The sequence below is a fragment of the Schistocerca americana genome, chromosome 3 (genome assembly GCF_021461395.2).
Source record: "Schistocerca americana isolate TAMUIC-IGC-003095 chromosome 3, iqSchAmer2.1, whole genome shotgun sequence".
Lineage (NCBI taxonomy): Eukaryota > Metazoa > Arthropoda > Insecta > Orthoptera > Acrididae > Schistocerca > Schistocerca americana.
In genome coordinates, this window is record NC_060121.1 from 349,101,325 (window position 1) to 349,118,815 (window position 17,491).

General features: G+C 41.2%; 1 protein-coding gene across 1 annotated transcript in view; it reads left to right on the plus strand.

Moving 5' to 3' along the window:
* Window positions 1-17,491, plus strand: part of LOC124606075 (F-box/LRR-repeat protein 16-like) — a 705,098-nt gene that overhangs the window by 317,234 nt on the left and 370,373 nt on the right. Inside the window, exon 4 of the mRNA XM_047138039.1 lies at window positions 4,016-4,307. Within this exon, the coding sequence (XP_046993995.1) occupies window positions 4,016-4,307 (292 nt within the window). The remainder of the gene's footprint in view (window positions 1-4,015; window positions 4,308-17,491) is intronic.

The window sequence follows — 17,491 nt, forward strand, 5'->3', positions numbered from 1 at the left end:
GCTAGAACAGTAGATTCTCATTCATAAAACAAGTGCACAAGACATTCTAACGCGCCACTATTTCCATTCTTTTCATGTAAACATACACGTTGGTGTATATCGTACACAAACAAATCTAAAATTGAAAACTGTTGACTCAGTGACTGGTGTACATTTTTCTTGTGGTTCCATTTGTTTACTCTCCAGAAAGTGGACAAGTTAAGTTACTGTACGCTAGTACGAAGCTGCTTCTATGTTACGTTTTTAATAACGTCTAGTTTATAACAATCGCGCATTATGGCACGTTTTTCAACAGGTCTTGAGGAAGACAAGTGAATTAGAGAATAAAAAAATATCGGGAACTACACTACTGGCCATTAAAATTGCTACACCACGAAGCTGACGAGCTACAGACGCGAAATTTAACCGACTACAAACAGATGCTGTGATATGCAAATGATTAGCTTTTCAGAGCATTCGCACAAGGTTGGCGCTGGTGGCGACACCTACAACCTGCTGACATGAGGAAAGTTTCCAACCGATTTCTCATACACAAACAGCAGTTGACCGGCGTTGCCTGGTGAAACATTGTTGTGATGCCTCGTGTAAGAAGGAGAAATGCGTACCATCACGTTTCCGACTTTGATAAAGGTCGGATTGTACCCTATCGCGACTGCGGTTTATCGTATCGCGACATCTCTGCTCGCGTTGGTCGAGATCCAATTACTGTTAACAGAATATGGAATCGGTGGGTTCGGGGGGGTAACACGGAACGCCGTGCTAGATCCAAACGGCCTCCTATCACTAGCAGTCGAGATGACAGGCATCTTATCCGCAGGGCTGTAACGGATCGTGCAACCACGTCTCGATCCCTGGGTCAACAGATGGGGACGTTTGCAAGACAACAATCATCTGCACGAACATTTCGACGACGTTTGCAGCAGCATAGACTATCAGCTCGGACACCATGGCTGCGGTTACCCTTGACGGTGCTTCACAGACAGGAGTGCCTACGATGGGTCTCAACGACGAACCTGGGTGCACGAATGGCAAAACGTCATTTTTTCGGATGAATCCAGGTTCTGTTTACAGCATTATGATGGTTGCATCCGTGTTTGGCGACATCGCGGTCAACGCTAATTAGAAGCGTGTATTCGTCATCACCATACTGGCGTGTCACCCGGCGTGATGGTATGGGGTGCCATTGGTTACACGTCTCGGTCATCTCTTGTTCGCATTGACGGCACTTTGAGCAGTGGACGTTACATTTCAGATGTGTTACGACCCATGGCTCTACCCTTCATTCGATCCCTGCGAAACCCTACATTTCAGCAGACAATGTACGACCGCATGTTGCAGGTCCTGTACGGGGCTTTCTGGATACAGAAAATGTTCGACTGCTGCCCTGGCCAGCACATCCTCCAGATCTCTCACCAATTGAAAACGTCTGGTCAGTGGTGGCCGAGCAACTGGCTCGTCACGATACGCCAGTCACCACTCTCGATGAACTGTGGTATCGTGTTGAAGCTGCATGGGCAGCTGTACCTGTACACGCCATCCAAACTCTGTTTGGCTCAATGCCCAGGCGTATGAAGGCCGTTATTACGGCCAGAGGTGGTTGTTCTGGGTACTGATTTCTCAGGATCTATGCACCCAAATTGCGTGAAAATGTACTTACATGTCAGTTCTTGTATAATATATTTGTCCAATGAATACCCGTTTATCATCTGCATTTCTTCTTGGTGTAGCAATTTTAATGGCCAGTATAGTTCAATTCTTTTATCTTGGCGGCTCGCGCATGCCCGCCTAGACGCTGAGATTGCTGCGTTGCCAGTTGCACACGACGCACGCGCCAATAGAAGCAGCGCCGTAGTATAGCATATTTCGCAAGCTTACGTTTAGGGGGGAGCGCGCAGTTCATGAAGAAAAGCCACCACGGCCGCATTAACCCTTTCGCTGCTACAAAGACGAGCTCCCTGCATTCCGCGCTGTGGGCGATTTTGTCACTGCACTGCTGGCCTGTGCAGACACATTGTGTTCCGACTGCTTTGACACTCTTTATCATTCGATTCCACAAAAATTATTTGGCTCAAAAATTAGATTTTTACCTATCTTCTTGACTGATACCTTCCCCCCATAAATGACTTAATTTTGTTTCAATGTTCAACGCAGTTATTATGCAGCATTAAATATAGTAAACCATTGCACGAAATTTTGAAGAGTTTGCAGAGGTAAAGTCCATATAGTATACTTTCCAGATGGTCGATTTTAGTTGCCACAATGTTGAGAATGAAATGTGGACAAGATACCTATATATTTCATTTAATTTAAGTACCACATAAGTGTTGTATGTAATATTGAGAAATATTCCACCTTTCGCGACTGTAACAAAAGTTTTACTTACACTGGGCACGTTTGGCTTTATTTTAAAGCACTTCAATCAATCAAAAGGAAGTAGACAAAATACATTAAACAAAACTGTGGACTTACAAAAACGTTAGGACTTGAATATACTGTCTGCCAGTGAAGTGCTCAGAGCTATGTCAAATATAATTTTGTGTGTGGCACACACAAACAGCATTTATTTGCTAAAACACTGATGAGCCAACACAAACGTTGAATTTGTGCTACCGCAGCACAAAACTACGAAAGGTGACTTGGCAATGGAGGACACAAAATACAGTCCTCTTGTGATGCTTCAAAAGAGAGACGCGCGTCTGGTCTAAATAAGTCGCTTATTACAGTTGCAGAAGAGGGATATATTTCAATACCATTGGTAAAACTGCGACTGTGGAACAAAAATAAGAAATAGAACATGAATACCATTGTGTATGTGCCATTCCTTTCACCGATGGAAGTGCTTTAAAATAAAGCCAAACGCGCCGTGTGTAAATAAAACTTTTATTACAGTCGCGAAAGACGGAATATTTCTCAATATTACATACGACACCTAGGTGGTACTTAAATTAAATGAGATATTGTTATACAGTAAATATTATATGAAATTTAGGTATCTTGTCCACATTTCATTCTCAACATTGTGGCAACTAAAATCGACCATACGGAAAGTATACGCTATGGACTTCTACCTCTGCAAACTCTTCAAAATTTCGTGCAATGGTTTACTACATTTAATGTTGCACATCAAAACAAAATTAAGTCATTTATGGGGGGAAGGTATCAGTCAAGAAGACGTGTATAAATCAAATTTGTTGTCCAAATAGTTTTTGTGAAATCGAATTATAAGTGTGTCAAAGCAGTGGGAACACCATGTGTCTGCACAGGCGAGAAGTGCAGTGATGACAAAATCGCGCACAGCGCGGAATGCGAGGAGCACGTGTCTGCAGCAGCGAAAAAGTTAATGAAGAGGCAAAGCACTAGAAATTTCATTCAAACGAATAAAATTCGTGAAGTAAGCTCATCGAATAGTTTAACTCCATAAGGAGTCTAACACCTCACGCAACTACTTATAAACACTGTTGGTATGACTATGAATTACTCACGCTTCGTCGAAGTACAATAGGAAATAAACAATTACCGCTGTTGTTTATTGCGAAAAAGCAGTTCGTGAGATTGAAACAAACACCTTTCCTTGCTATCGCCTGAATTAGGAGTCTTATTGCTTGTTTGGCTTAATTAATAGAATATGAAGCAATTGGTATAAAGAATGCTTTTTCCAAACTTTCTATAAAAGAAAGTCTGCTATCAAGATATTGCTTTTGTTCTATTACTTTATTTATGACGGAACGTTTCTAAAACTGAAGACACTTGTCCGTGCTCTGCACTGCAGTCGAGATCTGGCAACGTCGTTCTCTGTTCATTGGCTGACTGTGTTTTGTGACGTCAGATGCGCAGAACGAACCTAAACTCGGCCGCCAAGATATATGACGCGCACTTTAGTGTATGTAAAATATGCCGTCTTCTCCTTATGTACCCAATAAACGACGTTTCGAAGAGCCTAATACGCTGATCTGAGCTTGTCGATAGGTCTATCTGTTTGCTGAGCCTACATTGTGTTGTTTTGTTTCCGGTGCAGGCGCTGTTCGAGCTGGAGCTGGCGGGCTGCAACGAGGTGACGGAGGCGGGCCTGTGGGCGTGCCTGACGCCGCGCATCGTCTCGCTGACGCTGTCCGACTGCATCAACGTGGCCGACGAGGCGGTGGGCGCCGTGGCGCAGCTGCTGCCCTCGCTGTACGAGTTCTCGCTGCAGGCCTACCACGTCACCGACGCCGCGCTCGGCTACTTCTCGCCCAAGCAGAGCGGCTCGCTCTCCATCCTGCGCCTGCACAGCTGTTGGGAGCTCACCAACCACGGCATCGTCAACATCGGTGAGTCTTCACTCCAGTCCATTCCACTCCACACGCTGCTCTCCCACCTGGCATCAAGACGCCATCTTCGCAGGCCTTACAACGCGCCAATCTGTTATAACGTTACCCGTTTATGTTTTTCAGTTTCTCTCGCAATCTACTTATAGATACACAGTTCGCGAACCACTTACAGGGCATGGTACATGGTGCTTCGTCTCCTATGATGGCGATTTCTTTTCTACTCTAAGATACCCAACACCGTATTTGGGAAGCTAACACCGCAGTAGTAATCCCTGTTGAAAACTTACCATCAGACACGTTCTCGTGAAGCCAATACATCAGTTTTACCACTTTGTAAAACCACCTGAAGTAAGTGCAGATTACGGTAGTTTTCCTGGTAGCGTTTCTCAGCTGAGGTCATACCCGCACTACCTGTTCGTTAGGTGGTTGCATATGTATCGGGCGTTACCTCATAACGATCGCTTTCTCTACGTATGCGATCAGTGACTTCCTAGATTTCCCTAAAAACCGGAAATGGTGAATCTTCTAGAATCTGTGTGAGGATAATTAAAGGGCTGTATAACCTGCAGAACATTTTTGTTCCACATAATTATCTTCCTGCCTGTTACTTAAAAATAAACAGTATTTATAGCAAAACGGAAGTAAATATTTAGTCAAAGTTTTTTTTTAATTGTTGATTTAGAAAATGAAACTCAGGAACGTCGTAGTAAAAAATAAAGAAAAAAATCAGGTTTATTATATAATGATAGAAGCGCAGTTTCTTCAACAAAAAAGAAAAATAAAAACTTCACAGCGAAATATGTCATACATTGCTTCAATACTTCGTCGAACTTATGTAAAACATGTTTCTTTTATGAACAAATAACTTTCGAATTTGTCAGTAACAACAGGAAACTCTTGCCTTTGATCACGACGAAGAACGTTCTAACGTTCTATTGAGTACAAAAAACAACAATAATAAATTATTCGTACTTTTTTTGGACGTATAAACTGTACATGCATCAAAAGTAGTTGCTTTGGTTACATGAAAGCAGAAAAGTTACACGATCAACTAATCTTCATTTCTTATAAAATACAACTTGTATTCCATAAGGATGTAAAACACGCAATGGACTAACACCGTATAATGTGCAACTCTAATTATGTGCAAGAAATCAAACCAACAACAAAATAAAGAGAAATCGGCGGCTCTCAGTTTCTCTCTTACACATTCATTTACGTTTCTTTCCTTAAAATGCTAAATGTACTACCCATAATCCTACCACTTACTACATAATTTATTAGCGTACCACAACTACCAAACTGTACTCTCTGTATTAATTATTATAAATTTACTGGTCTTGGTCATAGCATAATGTAATAACAATTGATATGATCGGGGAAAAATTCTTATGCCTAGGGAGAAATCGTGTTTTGCAGTTCCTCAAGGCTTAATCTTAGGTCCTTATTTTTTCTCAAATACGTTAAGCATCTTCTGTCTAATATAAATAAACAAAATTAGTTGTTCTTGCGGGCTGCACTAGAATTGTAATCATTCCAAGCATACATACAGCCACTGAAGAAATGGTAAACAGTTTTCTGCAGATGGTCTCACTCTCATTTGAAAAAGACAGAAGTTTGTTTGAGGAGTTAGGTATTCTTACTACTCTGCTTCACAGTATATTTATTCCCTCATGAAGTTTGTTGTTAATAATCCACTGCAGTTCGAAAAGAACAAAAATATACATAATTACGAAACCAGATGCAAAAATGGTATTCATTACTCCACATTAAGGATGTCTTTAGCGTAAAAAGGGATGAAGAATGCTGCAACCAAAAAGTTTGATCGTTTACCCAGCGGTATAAAATGTCTGATAAACAGCAAAGTAAAATTTGAAACAAACTAATAAATTTCTCCCTGACAACTCCTTCTATACCGTAGAAGAATTTATATTATTATAATGTGTAAAGGTGGTGGGTGGGACTTACTAACTTATACCTGTATATTTAAAAAATGACAAAGTATGAAAGCTAGCGGAAAAAAACTCCCAATATTGTCCCGCTGCTTATGAAGTCCTTGGATATTGACAAGCTACGTTAGTAGTGATGTTTTTGTGGTTAACGCGGCACTAATTATACTGTAAGCATGATCTGAGGAGAGTTGCTAGTCAACCGAAACTGGTAATCATCTAGTTGGTGTTGTATTACAGTACATTGGAATGAAGACAAGTGAAATTTATAATATAGTCTTGCCAATCACCGTTCGGCTTTGCTTCATGGCTCTGTAACCTGGCTATATTAGAAAATACAAGAATGGATAGATTTAATTGGAATACGGGCAAGCTAACGTGCAAATGATGTTCACTGTGTACAGATCACTGTGTTTATTCTGCACCACACCCTGCACACGTGTACGTGGGAGATTCAAAGTTCTACGACTACATTCCACAATATCGAATAAATAATGTTTTAATATCAGCTTTAAATAGTTACAATACTTCGAGACCTTATTACGATTAAGTCATATGCCAAAGCACTTTGTGTTGTTCATCCTGATTACTACGCTCAACTGCCGCGGGATTGTCAACGAGACGGCGTCTCCAAAACCAGTAAAGTACTTGCGACCACAGGCTGAAGTTAGTTCTATCTCGTATATGTAAGTGAGAAATCGGTCGATAGCGCGATCCCCACATGTTTCTATCAACCCGAATGTTTTGATATCACTGAGTCATAGTGTCATTTAATTAATAAAGACTTTCCCTAAGAAATTCATTAATTTCTGTAAGCTGCTTCGATTGTAATATAAGTTATTAAACATTGTTTGGTACCTAAGGCTACCGCATCGCCATGCCGAGAGCGTGTCGGTTCCCCCCTTCTCATGCTGAATCGGCTATTTGTAGCACATTAACTGCTTCCGTTCTGCCTCGTAATTAACGAAGAGCGCCTGCCTCCAGTACATCCCTGTAAGCGCCCTTGAATAAAACTTTTCTGATGCGCTGAAAGCGGCTTACATCAAGGTAGGAAAAAATAGATTGGATGGAAAGAAACAGTGCCTCCATTAGCGCATGGGGCGAGGGAATGTCTTCCACCACCAGGATCCGAATCGGGTACCGTCAAGTCAAGCGCGATCACACAGGCATGCGTTACCGAACTCGGCTAAGAAGATAGGTGTATTGCTACGTAGCTTTGCTCTAATATCGGTTCTCTTAACTGTTATCTAACGGAATTCCATGAGGATGTCGCTATTTTTCCTCCCAAAGATACACACTCCAGTTCCTTGAGGAACTAAGTTACATTTTCGTGTCAATCATACCGACCTAATACAATCCTAGCAGTGCATTTATGACTGAGTACTGTTGTGTTTAATTGATAAGTACTCGAAACCCAAGAATAGCTCTCTAGACTCCACCGCAATAACATTTTCTCTACAAATACTATATACATTTTCTGAATTATACTGCATTGGATCTCTTCTAATAAATGAGATGCAAAGGATGACAAATAATCAAGTGGTAAATAAACGACGATCTTGTATTCAAGTATTTGTAGCCGATTGGTCAGTGGAAGTTGCACACACTAGCACCCTAAAACCCACAAAAGGACCAAAGCACATTATATAAAGGATGACTTAAAATCCGGTAAAGAAATCGAAAGCTGTTGCATACTTTCTTGGGCACTGTTTAAGAGAATCTGTGATATATGAACAATGGAAACAAGATCTTCCATTATGGAGCCCAAGCATGTGAAAATAAGCTTAATGCTTTCTACTCTCTTGAACACTTACTACTTTAAATTAAACTCCCTGCAGGGAAAGAAAACCCAATGGTACTTTATTGTTATTCCAGTGTGACTGATTTTAATGTACAACCAACAACGATGAAACTTCAGCGTGGTGACATCTAACTATTATGTTTACCAGTAGACGGCCTATCAAATCAAATAATCAGTAGAACTAGTACTGTCGTGACTGTACTGAGCTTATTTCCAAAGTGAATCACTTCAAACGCATCTTCGCTTAACATTTAGTCACATACAATTGAAGTAGACACACCTACTCTCTCTAGAAAGGATAATGTCCTGACTGACTAATTCATCAGAGCCCAGGCCAAACAGCTAAGCATATAACCTTGAAATTTGGAGAAGGTGTGGGTCTTCTACTTAGGGTCTTTTTTCTAAATTCCAACCATAATGGGGTGAAATAGGGGCTGAATTTTTTTATGAAAATATTTATTATGAAAGCATTTTAAATCTAAATATATGAAAATTTAAATTTTGTTACTCACAAATAAAAAAATATGTGTTTCACTATTTTTGGAAATTCAACCCCTATGGGATGAAAGGTTTTACTAAAATATTTCATTGCAGAACTATTATCAAAAATTTGAAAACTGGTTTGGCTTCTCGTTTAGAGACGAAGAAATATATGTTCCACTGTTTTTGTAAATTCAACCGCTAAGGGGGTGAAACAGGGCCAGACTGATTCACCAACTCACCATCGCCCAGCCCACACCGCTAAGGATATAAACTTGAAGTTTGGAGAATGTGTGGATCTTATAGTGAAGGCATCGTTTAGGAAGGAACTTTCCGAAATTCCACTCCTAAAGGGGTGAATTAGGGGATGAGAGGTTTTTGGAAAGTATGACGCTATTAAGGGGATTTTGAAGCTAGAACTACGAAGAGGAAAACGGGTATTTGGATTCTCATTCAGAAAATGAAAATTCATGTTTCAGCATTTTTGGAAATTTAACCACAAAGGGGATAAAATAGTGGGTGAACGTTTGTTTGAAAATAAGTAATTACTAAAGAACTACCAAAGGATTTTTCAGGTTACACCTATGACAATTAGTATTTGGCTTCTCGGTTAGAAATTAAAAAGTACGTGTTTCAGTGTTTCTGGAAACTCAGCCCCTAACGGAGCGCAATAGCGGATAACAATTTTTAAGATAATATTTCTTAACATTAAAAAAGTTTTAAAGCTAAATTTATGGAAACTGGTATTTCACTTCTCGGTTAGATATAACCAAATATTTGTTAGGGGATGAAAGTTGCAATGGAAATACCTCCTCAAAAACGCAGAAGGTATGATTAATAAAAACTTTGGACTCCAGCTACCAGAATCGCTTTTTGGTCAGCAGTACATCCGTAAAAGACGTGTGCTTATATGGCCTTAATTAGCATGAAAAGCTAAGAAGGTGTTTCAATTTATGAACAACGTAAGAATTCGATTTATCGTGCAGTCTACGAGAGCGAAGCAGTGGTTGCTAAGCTAGTTAGAGTATGCAAATCAATGCGGTGCTCATATGCTACTTTACTAAAATTGATTACCAGCTTCGGTTTTGCAGCCGTCATTGTATCTAAAAACAAGAAAATATAAACAGAAATATGTCAATATATTCATAAAACAGGAGAAGATGTTTATTAAATGTGCGACTATAGTGAACAAGTGACCTAAAATTGCAGAACCGACACATAGTCGCTTAGGGAATACATAGAACAAGAGCAGAGAGCGCATATTTATAGAGACAGTGATCGTAAGAAGATGCTAACCTGTAGGAACCGGGGACGAGTGTCAATCCCTGTCAGTCGGTTTCAAATCTGACAGCAGTTGCTGCCTCCAGTGTGTTCATGCCTATCTCAACTAGTTTCCGAGTGAACATAGCCAGGTGAACTGTAAGCGATGGACATTTAGGACTCGGTTACCTTGCAAAAGGCCATGCTCAAACCGGCACATAAAGATGCACGTCTTCAGTGCTTCCAGTACTGCAGAAAGTACACAGTAGCTGACTGAAAGGGTATAGTGTATTCCAACGAGTTACAATGTTGCTCCTTTTCAAATGATGCGAGCAGTCGAGTGCAGCGACGGTCCAATGAGGCATTTAACCCACGCTGTGTGGAGGATTTACAAAGGCCGTTCAAAAACTTTTTCAGAGTCGTATCTATTTTTTTAATTTTTTACAGGAAGAGAACTAAATTCTTTGTGAACATACTTGGAACATTTAGCTATAAGTTGGTGCATAAAAGTATTTTCTTTTATTTACAGGTGAGCCATAATTGACCGTGAAGTAGATGTCAGGTTACGGCAACGGTCGGTGATGGAGTTTCACTTCAAGACCGGCGATGACTCTGCCACATCGATTTACAGGAAGTTGCTCCCTGTTTATGGGGAGGACACAGTGGATCGCAGCAGTATCCAGCGGTGGTTGCAGAGGTTTAAAGAAGGTATTTTCTTTCTACCGGACAGTCCACGATGCGGTAGACCATCGACGGCAGTGACTGATGTGAATAAGGAGACCATTGATCAAATCATCCAAAATGACAGATGTGTGGCTACAACAGTGATACCACACTACCCAATGACAAACGAGTCATTTCAGCAAGCTGTCGTGTCGTCACACATCTGTCATTTTGGATGATTTGATCAATGATCTCCTTATTCACATCACTCACTTCCGTCGATGGTCTACTGCATCGTGGATTGTCCAGTAGAAAGAAATTACCTTCTTTAAACCTCTGCAACCACCGCTGGATACTTCTGTGATTCACTGTGTCCTCCCCATAAACAGGGAGCAACTTCCTGTAAATCGACGAGGCAGAGTCATCGCCGATCTTGAAGAGGAACTCCATCACCATCCGTTGTCGCTACCTGGCATCTTCTTCACGGTCCATTAAGGCACACCTGTAAATAAAAGAAAATACTTTTATGCACCAACTTATAGCTAAATGTTCCAAGTATGTTCACAAAAAATTTAGTTCTCCTCCTGCAAAAAATAAAAAAAATAGAGACGACTGTGCAAAACATTTTGAACGCCCTTTGTACATCAGTTTCGACATGGTTCTGCGAGGTTTTTCGGGATTCTTTTCTTACCGTGGACGGGTCGCCTCATCGAGGTAACCGTGAACATAAACTGGAACATTTGTTGCCAGATTCTTCACGACCAAGTGTTGCCCCTCGTTCTATGACGGCCGTTCAACAAATAATGCTACACTTTTTTTTCTGGGCCAATTTCAGTTGAAAAAACGGCGAATTTTTTGTGGGACATCTTAGAATATTCTAGCTGCGGTTGCTACTGTTTTATGAAGTTCTGATAGGTGGGGGCGTTTTATGTAGTCTTCAGACTGGCGTCTGTGATGGAAGTACGTTCCAGACAGAGAGCTGTCATTGAGTTTCCTTTGACGGAGAACTAGAGCATCACGGGTATACAAAGGCGCGTGTGGAATGTCTACGGACGCCTGGTAGTGAACAAAAGCACGGCGAGTTGTTGGGCGAGGCGTCTGTAAACATCGCAACAACGTCGTGCAAACCTGTCCGATTTCCCGCTTGTCTGCCGGCCACGCACAGCTGTCCTACCTTCAGGAATTTGGAGGAACGACCTCAGCGTGGTCGTCGCCACAAAAATGCAAACGAACTTCTCCATTTTCGTGACAATGCAAGGCCTCACACAAGTCTGCGCACAGGAGAGGAACTCACAAAACTTCGTTAGCCTGTTCTTTCTCATGCACCCTACATCCCGGATCTCGTATCTTCCGACTTCCGTTTGGCCCAATGATGGATGCAGTAGGTGGGGGATAGGGACGTTACTGACGCAGCAAGACGTTGGCTCCGAAGTCGACCAGTAGAGTGGTACCACAGACCCTCCCACTAACGAAGCGTGAGGCCGTCGCACTGAACGGAGGTTATGTTGTTATGGAGCCAAAAGAGTGGGGAATAATATGTCGTATTGCAAACCCGAATAAAACTAACCTGCTTTCAGAAAAACATGTGTTGCATTACTTATTGAAGGCCCACGTACACCATCATTGATAAATGTGTTGTGGGCAGTCTTGTTTTCGAAGGCGACAACATCCACAGGGCTGGATGCATGACTTCCTCATTTGACAACTCCTGCCACGCCTCCTTAGACATTCCCCAAGCGCCTATGAATACCTGCGATGCTTTGGTTTTCCGCCAGAAGAACCTCAATGACAGCTCTCGTCTGGAACTTACTTCCGTCACAGACGACATTTTGGAGGCCACGTATCAGAACTTCATGAAACTATAGCAGCTGAAACGGTAATACATTCATGCTCATAAATTAAGGATAACTGCAGAATATGGTGGCACAACACAAAACTGGCGCTAATAACATAGGCACGTAGGGAACACACACGACACAGATCTGTAAGTCCACGGTATCAGTGATAAGTTGAGAAAACAGTCCCGAAACACATGTGCTACAAAACGCGACTGTTTCCTGCGCACCTACCCCGACATCAATATGGGATATGATCACCATGCACACGTACACAGGCCTACAGCGGGTTGGCATACTCAGGATCAGGTGGTCAAGCAGCTGCTGGGGTATAGCCTCCCATTCTTGCACCAGTGCTTGTCGGAGTGTTGTAGGGATTTGAAGACGTGCAGCGATACGTCGACGGCGAGCATCCCAGACGTGCTCGATGGGGTGTAGGTCTGGAGAACAGGCAGGCCACTCCATTCGCCTGATATCTTCTGCTTCAAGGTACTCCTTTACGATGGCAGCTAAGTGGGGCCGTGCGTTATCATCCACCAGGAGGAAAATGGGACCCACTGGACGCCTGAAAAAGCGGACGTACTGGTGCAAAATGACGTCCCGATACACCTGACCTGTTATAGTTCCTCTGTCAAAGACATGCAGGGGTCTACGTGCACCAATCATAATCCCACCTCACACCATCAAACCACGACCTCCATGCAGGTCTCTTTCAAGGACATTAAGGGGTTGGTACCTCGTGCCTGGTTCATGCCAGATGAAAACCCGGCGAGAATCACTGTTCAGACTATACCTGGACTCGTCCGTGAACATAACCTGGGACCACTGTTCCAATGACCATGTACTGTGTTCTTGACACGAGGCTTTATGGGCTCTCCTGTGACCAGGGCTCAGAGGAATGCACTTTGCAGGTCTCCGGGCGAATGAACCATTCTGTTCAGTCGTCTCTAGACTGTGTGTCTGGAGACAACTGTTCCAGTGGCTGCGGTAAGGCCCCGAGCAAGGCTACCTGCAGTACTCCGTGGCAGTCTGCGGGCACTGATGGTGAGATATCGGTCTTGTTGTGGTGTTGTACACTGTGGACGTCTCGTACTGTAGCGCCTGGACACGATTCCTGTCTGCTGGAAGCATTGCCATAATCTTGAGATCACACTTTGTGGCACTGGGAGGGCCCGTGCTACTACTTGCTGTGTCTGACCAGCCTCCAGTCGCCCTAATATTCTACCCCTCATAACGTCACCAACATGTGTTCTTTCAGCCATTTTCAACACACAGTCACCATTAGCACGTCTGAAAACGTCTACACAGTTGCTCGCTTCACCGTACTCTGACCTGCACCAACACACCTCTGCATATGTGGACTGCTGCCAGTAGCACCGTGCGATCACCGCAGGTCAAATGCACTGCTTGGTCATACCCCGAGGTAATTTAAACCCGCAAACCGCCCAACAGAGCGTTGTTTCACCATGTATCAGCATTATCTTTAATTTATGAGCATGAGTGTACTAAACGATATTCCACAACAAATTCCGCCTTTTTTCTACAGAAACTGACCTCGTCTTAGGACGAGGGGCAACACTTGATCATGAAGTATCTTGAAACAAACTTCTCGTTTATGTTCATGGTAATTGGATGAGGCGACCCGGCCACTGTAAGAGAAGTATCCCGTAAAACCTCACAGAACCACCTCGAGACTGGTCTGCTAAATCGCCCATTCCTAATCTCACAGCAAATATCTGGGACTACTTGAAAGAGCGCCTGGAACATAGCAGTCAGCAGATCTGCGATTTGATAACTTTACGGGATCTAACCATCAGTTAGTGACTTCAGCTGGATACGATATACCTGAAGAAACTCCTGGACTGGAGGTCACTATCGAGGATGGAGGCGGTGTTCACGGTATTTGATTGATGTCTTCTGAGGGTGACATTTTTTTTTCGGTGTGCTTCCTCATTCTACTTAAATTCCTTCTCGTTTAAAACCTTCAGGTTCTCGTTTTCCAACCGGTGTTCTCCCATACGTGTGAAGCCTAAGTCACGACATGTACTTGCGCCCGGTACTGCTTAGCATATAGGACCGGGGCAGGAGAGTGAACTGTTGCGGTGAGTGTGTGGGCGGCTGCGACTGCCCATCGATTAGCGGAGCGGCTGCCGGTGACGGGCGGCCGCGTGTATCTGACGGCCGCAGCAGGGCCGGAGATGACGCCTCCCGCTCTCTGATTGATTGCGGCCGCGCTCGCTTTGTCTGCCGGCGTCACTCTCTCCGTCGGCCGCGCTCGCCTTATTGGACATCTCGAGGTTGTCCTTTTCGCCACGTGCAGAAGTTTTATCTCCGTGACTGCCACATACTGTTTTCTGATTCGGTCACGCCAGAACGGTAGTATTCCTTCACAAGAACTGTACAAATCTAGTAAAGCTTCTTTGTTTTCAATGGTCACGGCGTTTATTAACCCTTTCAGACTCTCTGGCTACAATTGCGTGCGTTAAATTTTACTGTGTCTTAACTGAAACAGATGTACTTTTTCCCAATAGAAATCTGAGCTACACATTTGAGAACGTTCAACATTTTCATCGTGTGTAAGTGCTGCAAACTGTCGGGCATCACTATGAAAATATCGGCGAGTCAATGTATCAGTGCGTAGCAGTTGTGACCACCAGAATAAACGGACGTGGTTGGATCCTTATATTCCATATTTTATTTTGCGTGGTAATTATGGAATGGTCATTTTACTATTTACTACAATAGAGACTATTTCGTAATTAGTTATTTTAATTCATAAATTGAAGCCAAGTGTAGAGAATATGTTCTGGATACGGGTACATATTTTTGTATAAATTTTGCTTCTAAAATCATTAAACAATCACATACAGCATTACTACATAAAGAAAAATGTTCCTTCCTCCAGAAAAATTTCCGGTCTGACAGGGTTAAGTAAGACTTGCGTACCGTGACCCACTAGCTCCATAGGAGACATGCCTAATTTTTTTAATAATTTATTTTGAATTCTTTACAATTTTACACCTTTGCCTGTACTCTAACAAATACTATAACATTTTTTCCATTCTGATTGTCTAAACATCAAAACACAGTTCTGGAATGGCTCAAAAAATTTTGAGGTGATGAAAATCGCATTCAGTGCAGTTTTTGTTTGGCTCAAGGGAACAAAAAAGGTTTCAACGATAAGTAACATCAGTAGGGAAATTACACATAGTTCGAAGATTTTTTCCGACAAATAATCAATAATCACTGAATAATTCAATTGTCTGCAGCATATATATATTTTATCAAGCTTTACCGTTTTCGACAAAATTGTTATGTCATCTTCAGAAGCCTAGAAAATTAGGGATATCATAAATCTTTAGATTTTGGATATCCAGTTATGTGATGTATGAGAAGAATATTATAGAACCTAGCTTAGTAGGCCTAATGGTTTATCAGATGTCAGTATCTTCTTCATTAAAGCATAATGGCATAATACGTCGGGAAATGTACATATTTTATGTGGTTATAGTAAACACAGACTGACAATTTACAGAACCTGGATCATGTCTATGTAAATGTCAAGCTGTTGTACTAGCAACAAGGAACATATATAAAAGCATTTAAAATTATAGACAAGGTATATTATAAGTTATATATAATAAATTTGAAAATACATAGTACATAGTTCTAATTTATAATGGGAATGGGTTAGTTTTCACATTCTATAAGAGATGTGATACAATCGAAATAGTCCCTTTTTTAATGCAAGTCGATCATTCAACAGGTATTTTGAATTTTTATGGAAATGTTTAATTATTTAAAATTATTCTGAATGTTCCCTTAATTTGTACCCCTTGTCAACTACATGCAAAATTTCACATGATCAACAAAAAACTTCTACAGAGCATCTTGTGTTAAAAAACAGATATTATTTTGATCACTTATCATATCGTATATATATACATATATATATATATATATATATATATATATATATATATATATATATATATATATATATATATATATAATTTTCACGTTTTATAACATATGTAATCAAAGTAGTGTCAATAGTGTCTGTTTTTCTGATATAAGATGAGAATGTGTTTCTCTATTTTGAGATGTTCCGTAAAATTTGACTTATATGAATTCTCGGCGCCTTTGTTGCCCAATTCAGCTAAATGTTTTTCTTAACATAGACTGACAGTTTACAGTAACTGAATCACATTTATGTATATGTCAAGCTGTTGTGCTAGCAGCGACAGCTGTAGGAACAGTTCTATTTTTACGAGTACAAATTCAAGTGTTCAACAAAGACAGCGAGAATTAATATGAGTCATCTTTTGCAGAACATCTCAAAATGGAGAAACACTCTTCCTACCCCACCCTTGCTTAACATGAAAATTATGTAGATAGTAGACAAGGGCTACAAAAGGAACCTTTGAAAATAATATGTAATATATAAACATTCCCCCCTGCATTCAAAAGTTTTGTTGAATGATCAACTTCCATTAAAAACATACTACTTGGTTTGCCTATTATCTGAAACTTCCTGGCAGATTAAAACTGTGTGCCGAACTGAGACTCGAACTCGGGACCTTTGCCTTTCGGGGGGCAAGTGCCCTACCAACTGAGCTATCCAAGCTCGACTCATGCCACGCCCTCACAGCTTTAATTCCGCCAGTACCTCGTCTCCTATTATCTGTTACAAAATGTGAAAACTAGCTTATTTCCTTTATATATTAAAGCTATGTGCTATGTCTTTTTTTTTTCAAATGTATTATTCATAGCATACTTGTATAACTTGGTTTTTCTTTTAAGTGTTTTTACATATATACCCTGCTGCTAACACAACAGCTTGACATACATATAGACGTGATTCAGTTACTGTAAATTGTCTGTCTGTGTTTACATAATCACACCCAATACGTACATTTCTGGATATATCATGGCGGTATGGTTCTATGAAGAACGTACTGACATCTCCTAAACCAATGCTAAGTAAGTTTCTTTAATATACTTCTTATACTTCACGTAAATGTACAGTCAATATCTAAATATTTACAATATCTCTAATTCTGTAATTTTCTGAAGATGACAAATTAATTAGTCCAAACCGGTAAAGCATAATAAAAATACATATATTGGCATCTGACGAATGAGTTTTATTAATACTGAAGTAGAAGAAAATTTCAGGCATGAATAAGATAATAA